At 39.2% G+C, this 10,738-nt stretch overlaps 1 protein-coding gene across 1 annotated transcript; it reads left to right on the top strand.

The window, feature by feature from the left end:
* Nucleotides 1-6,743: 6,743 nt before the first annotated feature.
* LOC118484286 (30S ribosomal protein S11, chloroplastic) lies at nucleotides 6,744-7,452 on the top strand. The gene has a single exon (XM_035980295.1). The coding sequence runs from the start codon at nucleotides 6,826-6,828 to the stop codon at nucleotides 7,234-7,236; it is 411 nt and encodes a 136-aa protein (XP_035836188.1). The 5' UTR covers nucleotides 6,744-6,825; the 3' UTR covers nucleotides 7,237-7,452.
* Nucleotides 7,453-10,738: the final 3,286 nt, after the last annotated feature.

Raw genomic sequence — 10,738 nt, 5'->3', positions numbered from 1 at the left:
ATATATGGTAACCAAAAGAGGAATAGAAGCAAGCCCGGAGCAGATCAGAGCTATACTAGATCTCAAATCCCCATCCAATATGAAAGATGTTTAAAGATTAACTGGAAGGGTAGCAGCATTAAACAGATTCATATCAAGATCCTCTAAAAAATATAAAGAATTCTATGATATCCTGAAAAAGAACAAGAAATTCAAATGGGGAGAAAGACATGAAGCTGCTCTACAAGCATTAAAGAAGTATATCTCAAGTGCACCTTTACTAATGAAGCCTGAAGATGGTTAACCCCTATCTCTATATCTTGCAGTGTCAGGAAATGCAGTAAGTGCAGTCTTGGTTAAAGATCATGGAGGTCAACAGTATCATGTCTATTATGTTAGTAAAAGTTTATTACATGCTGAGACTAGGTACTCTCATCTAGAAAAATTAATATTAGCTTTAGTTATGGCATCAACTAAACTTAGACACTACATTGAAACACATAAGATACATATTAAATCCAACTATCCTATTAAAAATGTGCTTAGAAAACCCAAGACGTCTGGTAGAATGACAAAGTAGTCTGTGAAACTAAGTGCCTATGATTTAGTGTATGAACCTAGGAATGTTATAAAGTCTCAGGCCTTAGCAGACATTGTGGCTGATTTTAGTAGCGATATACAAGAAGAAGCTGATCTAGAAGTACAACAACTAGGTGAGAGCTCAAAATTTTGGACACTACATACTGATGGTGCGTCAAATCTAAGAGGCGTAGTATTAGGAATTCTACTAAAATTGACCCAGGGGGACATATTACCCCAGGCCATTAGATGTGAGTTTACCGCAAAGAATAATGAAGTTGAGTATGAAGCTTTAATAGCAGAATTAGAAGTAGCCAAGGATATGAATATTAAATGTTTACATGTATATGTTGATTACTTGTTAATTACTAACAATTTCAATTGATCTTATGCAGTAAAAGGCGAAAAATTAGCCGAATATCTTGAAACTGTTAAAAAATTTGCAGGATATTTCGAAATATTTTCACTTGAACAGGTACCAAGGGAAGAGAATGCTGAAGCAGATGCTTTAGCAAACTTAGGATCTACTATCAGGATACTGGAAGGAACTCGGATACCAATAGTTCATATCTTGCACCCTACGATGGAACATTTCAAATCTCAGGATAAACAAGTATCGAGTATCCAGGACCCTGGTGATGGCTAGCTAAGAAGTATCCTAAATCCTGGATGACTCCAATCGTTAAGTATCTACAAGAAGGAGATATCCCAAAGGATGAAAACCCTAGAGCTTTCAGAATGAAGGTATCTCGTTTTACTTTAATAAATAATATCTTGTATAAGAAATCTCTTGCAGGACCATACTTGAGGTGCTTGGAGGATCCCGAAAGCAAAGAAGTACTCAGGATATACATGAAGGAGACTGCGGCAACCATACCAGGGGCATATCTTTATTTTCGAAAGTACTAAGAACAAGATATTATTGGCCAACTATGAGAAAGGATGCTATGGAATATACCCAGAAATGTGATGCATGTCAGAGACATAACAACATACTACATCAACCTGCAGAACCATTATATCGTATTATATCCCCATGGTCTTTTATGAAATGCGGGATGGATATAGTGGAAGCTTCCCGAGGCTCCAAGAGGAAAAGTTTTCATGTTAGCAATGACAGATTACTTCTCTAAATGGGTTGAAGTAGAAGCTTTTGTCCAAGTCAGTGATCAAGAAGTGGTATCTTTTATTAAAAGGAATATACTGATAAGATTCGGGATACCAGCCGAGATAATTTGTGATAATGGCTCTCAATTCATCAGCAAGAGAACTACAAACTTTTGTAACAGTTGGGGCATAAAAATGATTACATCAACACCGATGCATCCTCAAGCCAATGGGCAGGTAAAATCCTTAAACAAGATAATTGTCAATAATCTGAAAAAGAGATTAGGTGCTGAAAAAGGAAAATGGACTGAGTCTTACAACAAGAATATAAGGACAAGAAGATTACAAGTTGGGGATTGGGTATTAAGAAAGGCATTTCAGAACACAACTAATCCTGTCGATGGAAAACTAGCCCCAAATTGGGAAGGACAATATGAGATAGAATCAGAATCCGGAAAGGGAGCACATAGGCTCAAGACGACGTAGGGGGATATGCTACCAATATCCTGGAACGCCATACACCTCAAAGCTTATTACAAGTGAGTTTGGAATTTAAATTCTAACTCAGGACGGTATGAACCCTACCTTATTTAAGTTTATTTAATTTTTGAAACCATGTACTGACTTAAGCATCGGAGGGGTGTTAGCCAAGCTAACACCCACTCTCACCCTAGTTTGAAGATGTTTTGTAGGGATACATTTCAGGATGATACTCCAGGATATTTACTCAGGATAAAATCGAAAGACTAGAGGATTGGCCCCCTCTCTCATGTTTAAGGGTGTTACATCCTGACGTGAGGTCGAAGTCTCAATCAAATTTAAACCAAATACAACCAATTAGCTAGCGGTAAATGGGTATCGAACACACGAAGTTTGTGGAAAGTATGTTATCTAAATGTATATCTAAGTTTACTAAAATTTAGACTAATTGCAAGAAAAGTAAATTCAAGAGTTGGATTGTTTGATTTTAAAACTAAAAGTACTAATTTAATTGCGAATTTAGAGTTGGTTTTGTAAACAATTTAGAGACAAATGACCATCTTAAGTTTCCGGTTTGCTTTGACATTCATGCTAACATTCAACTAGAAAGAACCTCATAGACATGGTTCATGCGTGATTACTTGTTGTGATGAAAGGGAACTAAGTACTCGGATTCCTAGAACGCGAGGTTGTTACCCGATGACCAATTAATCAATACCCAATCCTAATTCTACCCATGATATCTCAATTGCCAACAACACCAAGAACGTATGGTTTCAACTAAGATTAATATATAACTCAACAATTTACGAACAAGTAAACACACACCATAATAAACAAACCATAGGAGCAAATCTATTATTCTAGAAATACAAATCAAAGCATAAATGTCTCAGACAAACCTTCAACTAAAGATGATCACCAATCATCATCACAAAAGTCTTAATGTTCATAACAATTCAAAACACAAACCCAATGATTGGAAATAGTCTCAAGCACCAAGAACAAGCCAAATTCGTCTCCTTGAACCATAGTAACCGACTTGAATGATTAACAACCAAAAGACACCTTAAAATGGTCATTAAATGGGCAGTTACGAACTTGGAATCATACGACGCCGTAAGCTATGCCCCTGGCCGTAGCTTACAACGGTCAATGGGTCAAGGGGCAGTCAATACATCGCCGTAACCTACGGCGCCCAGAATTCCTTACGGCATGGATGAAGTGGACTGCGGCTGTGAAAAGGACAAAATAAGTGTCGTAACCTATGGCAAGAGCCGTAGGCTACGGTGATCGCTGGAGTTGTTTCCTTTGTTTCCTTATGAAATCTTTCATGCTCCATTTCTTTTCTGCAAGCTCCAAACTCCTATCCAAGCATCGCAAATCCATTCTTTTATGCTTTTTATCACCTGCACTTATGAACACACCGTAGTTACCATGTTCCAACATTTAACCAAATTAAACATGGGATTTTCAATGTTTTAAAGCACTTAAGGGTTGTCTTACGGACCACCCGTCACATCCCCACACTTACCCGTTGCTTGTCCCAAGCAACCTATTCAAAAATCATTTCCAAACTTTCAAGCGATCAAAATGTAAACCAAGCTAAAATATGTTGTCCCTTTACTAACCTATCATCACACCACAAGGCACACCTCTTGCAATAACTCTCGGCGACAAAGAATACTAGCAACATTGTGCTAGAACACTCAATGCAAATGTGTGATTGTGCGACAATAAGCTTGTATAGAAATCAAATCTCCGCCCATAAAATACTTAACATGCTTATGAATCAAAAGGACTTACGGGTTGTAGCGGGGCTATGTGTAAGGGTAGGAAAATGGTGAGATCAATATGCAAGTAGCTCATTGATTCGACCCGGTTTTGTTGCTACTACTAACCAAAACAAACATCAACTATTTACACAACATAAATATCTTTTTTTTTCTTTCAACTACTCTTGCAACTATTTCTTTCTTTTTGTATTTTTCTCAGTTTTCCCTTTTTTTAAACAATAGTAGCAAACTAAACAATATATACACATAAACATCAAATACTACATACTAAAGCTCCTAAACCGGGTTATCTCAATATGTAAAATTTTGTAAGAGATAGGCTCGGGTCACAACCGAATGGCATTAGGCTCAAACATGGCTTACTAAAGACCAAAACCCCACCCCTCACAATACCAAGCTCATATGTATATCATATGAGGTCCAACCCCCGATTCCCACACTCTCACACATCCAGACGAAGCTACCTAAAAGCCCTTATCATTTCCACAAGCATGCTAATCCTAGGCTTCGACAAGCATTCATACACAAGTTCTATTAACATAAATCACACACCGCCACTCAAACCAAAGAAATAATCTCTAATAATCATGTGTGTGGCCCAAGAACTCACCAAGAAATGACTAGAAGGGTTGTCGGTGTGTCATGCGGAACAATGTCAAGTTTTCAAAATTCAACAATTTTTCGCTTGGTTTAACAATTTTTTAAATTCCTCAAAATTTTCCCCTCATCCCCACACTTGGGATACATTGTCCCCAATGTATGGTTTTGAAGGGAAGATCGCTTTCAACAAGAACATTGACTTTTGCTTATTTTCTCAAACCACAAATTTCTTTTTGTTGTTTTTTTTATTTTAACTAAAAACACCACCAACTAGCATATCCCATAAGACACATCAAACACATAAACACCACCCAACCAAAAACATAAAACATCATAATATACACAAATATACAGGATGAGATGTGACACGACCTAGTCAATAATATCTCGGCTGCAGAGGTCCGAAGATAGACGTCATCATCTCCGAGAATTCTCCATATCCAAACGCGCTGCTACTACTTCCGCCTTGATCACCTTCTTGGCTTGCTTGTTGAGTACCCATGCTCGTATGTGGATCCACCCACTGTGAATGGTGTAATGGTGGGGTGGGATATGAAACATTACCATCGTATGGTGGTAATGTGGAGTAATCCACAATCGGTGGGTCTGCTATAACCGGCTGGCCTGCATGCCAAGCTTCGTGCATACGTCTCTTGCGATCATCGAAATAGCGATTATTCATTTCCTCTTGATGGGCATACATATAGGCTCAATTCCATTGCTCCTATCTGTCATAACTCTGCTTAAGAGCCCTTTCCATACTAGCCCCTATGTATGTTTGTTGATCAAACAACATTTGATTTGGCTCGGAGCAATCGGCGAATGTAGGAGGTCGCCTTTGTTCAATCACTTGTTCCATATTTCCTGTATGAGCCCAATATGGATCATATGGCTGCTGTGCATAATCAAATGCACTCCCAATATAACCCGACTGTGTCCCCACTCCATGAACACCACCACTTGGGCCGGCACCCCCCATCTCAACATCGACTGTAAATGTATCCTCACGATAATCGTCATCACTACTCACTTCCTCATCGCTAGTCTCAGGCTCGTCGGCCTCACCCGCTCGTAGTGGACGGGCATCCGCTTTCAATGCCCTCCACCTTCTTCCATCACTCTTCAATTTATGATACCTCTCTGACTCCTTATACTCCCATCTCGGTCCCAAGTGTTTAATGTCAAATGGTTTGAATCTCTTGTACGACCCCTTGTCTTCGGCTCCAATTGCCCATATAACTTCAACAACGCAGTGATTAACCTACAATAGGGAACAATCTTCCTTTCTACACTATTTCGCCCAATCCAAATGTTATTCAACACCAAAAACCGAAATGGGACAAGTGGAGACCCATGCATCAACATATAGAGAACCGGGACCTCCGCGAACCTAACCTCCACTTTGTCATCCCGCCTTGGGATAACATTCTACGTACACAACACCAACATCAATTTTGCCTCGATCCTTAAATTTCTTCTCAATAATTTCCCATGTGTGGTACCTGGAACAAAGAGGTAGTCGAGCACATTTTGCCATTGGGATGGTTTTGGGGGTTGAAGTATAAATCCTCTAGCCGTGGGAAAATGTATTGATTGAACGGCTTGATATCAAATTTTGCAATTCGACGTAGAGAATCGTAAGACATTTCGACTGTTACCCCGTTAACCGTCCCTATAAGCTTCATCTTTGACGGGGTGTTGAACGGAGGACATGTGAGAGTGGCCATCCACTCTTGTATCTCTCTATCGTACATATTCTTCACCTCTCCATCATAACATTTCAAAGCCGCCTCCCAACCTAAAGCTTTGAATTTATCTGTCATCCCGAAGGGCCCAAAGTCAACCTCTCGGATTTCCTTTTCGCAAATAAACGCCTCCTTGCGTTGTTGTAACTTGTTCATTTGCTCATGAAATAAATCGGTTTGCCACTCAACAGGTTGATCAAGTATGGACCCGGATGTCCAATCCGGTTTCGGGCACGTCGGTGGAGCATCTTCTTCCGAGTCCGGGTCACCCTCCCAAATCAATCTCCTCTTCTTTTGTTGTGCTTCCGCTTCAGGTTGACTCGAAGAACCTTCTCCCGCTTTCCCTTTAGTCTTTACCCTCTCCTACACACATCACAAAAACACCACAAAACACACATAAGTTCATATTTCCACAACCTCCCCACACTTTCTTGCCACTATGGATATACATGTAGTATACAAATAAGAAGGGGGATCTTTTTTGACATGAAATGGATATATCCATATATCTCTGACTCAAATTTATGAGATGATAAAATATGGCAAAAGCTATACCGAAAAAGGGTTCACGTGGACGTATTAGTTCGCGTAAGAGTATACGTAAAATACCAAAGGGGGTTATTCATATTCAAGCAAGTTTCAATAATACCATTGTGACTGTTACAGATGTACGAGGGCGAGTGGTTTCTTGGTCCTCTGCCGGTACTTGTGGCTTCCAAGGTACAAGAAGAGGGACGCCGTTTGCTGCTCAAACCGCAGCGGCAAATGCTATTCGTGCAGTAGTAGATCAAGGTATGCAACGAGCAGAAGTCATGATTAAAGGTCCCGGTCTTGGAAGAGACGCAGCATTACGAGCTATTCGCAGAAGTGGTATACTATTAACTTTCGTACGGGATGTAACCCCTATGCCACATAATGGCTGTAGACCCCCGAAAAAAAGACGTGTGTAGAAATCAAAATTGAAGATATTTCAATAGCAAGAGAAACAAGAGAGCAAGAGAAACAAGAGAAATAAATGATTCAATGATCAGATCAAATAATATTATTATGGTTCGAGAGAAAATAACAGTATCTACTCGGACACTACAGTGGAAGTGTGTTGAATCAGCAGCAGACAGTAAGCGTCTTTTGTATGGGCGCTTTATTCTGTCTCCGCTTATGAAAGGTCAAGCAGACACAATAGGCATTGCGATGCGAAGAGCTTTGCTTGGAGAAATCGAAGGAACATGTATCACACGCGCAAAATCTGAGAAAATCTCACACGAATATGCTACCATAATGGGTATTCAAGAATCAGTACATGAAATTTTAATGAATTTGAAAGAAATCGTATTGAGAAGTAATCTCTATGGAACTTGTGAGGCGTCTATTTGTGTCAGGGGCCCTGGATATGTAACTGCTCAAGATATCATCTTACCGCCTTATGTAGAAATCGTCGATAATACACAGCATATAGCACCAAACATTTATCTTTTCAAATAAAATTTGGGCATGATGTCTCTACAGTATAAAATTTTCCAAAATTTTTCAAGTTAGACATCATCTACATCTATACCCATATTCTTAACAAATAACAACAATCACATCATCAAACATGTTTAAGCAAGTGTGTATAAGAATAAGAACAATCAATAACCTTCAATCCATAATGCACCAACAAAAATAATGAGAAAATACATACCTCAAGTTAGTGATGCAAGAGGTTACGGTGAAACTTGAACTTGTTTTCTGCCGCAAGGCAGTTTCAAGGTGGCGTAAAGGTTTTTTTTGTGTTCCTTTGATCGCCGTAGCCTATGATACTCCATCTGGGTGTCTTGCCTAGGCCATTTTTTTTTATTTTGCAAACAAAAAGTTTTTATGTTTTTCTTTCGTTTTCTAAATTTATAATTTTAATAGTTTTTATACTTTTTTTTCAAAAACATGAAAATATACCCTACCCCCCAATAAAAACCCGTGTTGTCCTCAACACTATGTTAGAAAAATTCGTACGAATTTCCCCACACTTGTCTCGAACACAAGTTTAAACGGATATGGTAATTATTTTAAAAACACGCTAACTTAACTAACTAAACTACATATTTACACTAACAAACCTGGGCCTCTTTCAAACTTCCTCGTCATCCAATGGGTGTAAAATGTGACCCACCTTGTCGAGCTTGAGATTGTTGATATCATTCCCTTCCAAGTACGGTTTGAGCCAGTGCCCGGTTACCGTTTGTTACTTGTTGGTTTGAACATCTTGGATATCAACATCACCAAATCGACCCACTCGCGTGATGACATAAGGACCTATCCATTTACTTTTCAATTTGCCCGCAAACAACTTCAATCGTGAATTGTACAACCACACTTTTTGACCCACTTAGAAGGTCCTTTTTCTTATCTTCGCATCATGAACCTTCTTTAGCTTGTCTTTATATGCGGATGCACACTCATGTGCCTCATCCCGTATCTCTTTAATCTCACTCAATTGTAGTTTTCTAATTCAACTCGCTTCATCATAATCCGCGTTTACCGTTTTTATTGCCCAAAGTGCACGATGAGCCAACTCCATCGGTAAATGGCAACCTTTACCATAAACCATCCGATATGGAGTTGTACCAATTGGCGTTTTGTAAGCCGTTCGGTATGCCCATAGTGCATCATCCAACTTACCCAACCAATCCTTCCTATCCACCCTCACTGTTTTCATCAAAATCTCCTTAATTTGTCTATTGGACACTTCAACTTGTCCATTAGTTTGAGGGTGGTAAGGAGTAGCGATTCGGTGATTTACATTATATCTTTTCAACAATTTTTCAAAATTAAAGTTTTTAAAATGTGAACCACCATCACTAATTATAACCCGCGGGATCCCAAATCAAGCAAATATATTAGATTGAACAAACTTACATACCACGGAATGATCATTGGTCCTTGTTGCGATTGCTTCAATCCACTTCGAAACATAGTCCAACGCAACCAATATGTACAAAAACCCGTTCGAATTTGGGAAGGGACCCATGAAATCTATTCCCCACACATCAAACACCTCAACCACCAAGATTGGTTGTAGAGGCATTTCATCCCGCTTTGAGATGCTTCCCACCTTTTGACAGTTCACACAATTACGGGCGAATTCACAAGCATCTTTAAAGATTGTAGGCCAATAAAACCCACAAGTCAACACCCGATAACCCGTTTTGTGTCCACTAAAATGACCTCCACATGCCGATGAATGCGCATGATTAAAATCTCTAGCACCTCCGTCTCGGGAACACATCTTCTTATCACTTGATCGGGCCCAATCTTGAAGAGATCCGGTTCATCCCATATGTATTGCTTGACTTGGACCAAAAATTGTTGCCTTCGTTTCTTAGTCCAATGACTTGGGATTGCACCCTTGGCCAAATAATTCACATAATGAGCATACCAAGGTGCGGTTGAAACATATAAAAGTTGGTCATCGGGAAATCGTTCATTAATTTCACTCGGATCGTCTATGCCTTCCAACGGAATTCGGGACAAATAATCCGCCACAACATTTTCACAACCTTTCTTGTCCCTAATTTCTAGATCAAATTCTTGCAACAAAAGCACCCAATGTCACAACCCCCGGTCCCTAGTTCCCGGGAACGGGCGGCCGTGAACCAGTTTCGGTGGTATCACATTTATTTATCCAATTTAGCAGCGGAAATTTTCATCAGGACCGTAGTTAGGAAATATTTAATCAGAGTAAACCACCATGTTTTATAACATTAAACATATGGGTAAAAACCCAAGTTTTCAATACACACGTTTCATAGGAATAAATCCTATTTATTTAATAAAAACATCCATTTTATTCTTAGGTAACTTTATTGCCACTTTTCCAAGCCTCCAATGATGTTCAGCTGGCTTCTATTTGGCTTTCACATTTTGTTACCTGAAACGCGTTTTAAAAACATTTTGTCAGTGGGAAATACTGGTGAGTGAATCCCAGTTTAATCAGGTTTAAATAAAATTCACAGTGAACAGTATTGAGGGCGATCCCGCAATTACATTTGTTTCCAAGTTATTTCAATTATCACCCGTTGGTACTGTCGACACCCGACTTGTGGAAATGTTACTCCTTAACCAGGTTGTAACCAATTTTGTATACAAAACCCCAACATACCCACGATAATTGTATTCTTACAAATACTCAATAACTGTTATTCGCATGAAAAGGTATTTAAGGTTTTGTAAAAACAGTTTGCAAAAAGGAGATTACTCACATTGCTGTTTTAGGTTATTCTTTAGGGTTTCCTGGTGAATATCTATAATTTACAAAAATGCATGTGTGTTAGTATAATAACCCATTTTAACATTAGTAATACCCTCCCCGAGACGGCATTCCAACGACTACGTCGGGCAGAACCACGACAGCCATTACGGAACCCTAGATCAATCGGGCAGCGTATCTAATACGTCTTCAGGGGTTATAATACTTAC

Source organism: Helianthus annuus, chromosome 11, assembly GCF_002127325.2.
Source record: "Helianthus annuus cultivar XRQ/B chromosome 11, HanXRQr2.0-SUNRISE, whole genome shotgun sequence".
Classification (NCBI taxonomy): domain Eukaryota; kingdom Viridiplantae; phylum Streptophyta; class Magnoliopsida; order Asterales; family Asteraceae; genus Helianthus; species Helianthus annuus.
This window is presented reverse-complemented; position numbering and strand designations above follow the sequence as displayed.

Excerpts from the sequence above, each read along its gene's own strand:
- LOC118484286 (XM_035980295.1), top strand. The coding sequence starts at position 6,826 with ATGGCAAAAGCTATACCGAAAAAGGGTTCACGTGGACGTATTAGTTCG.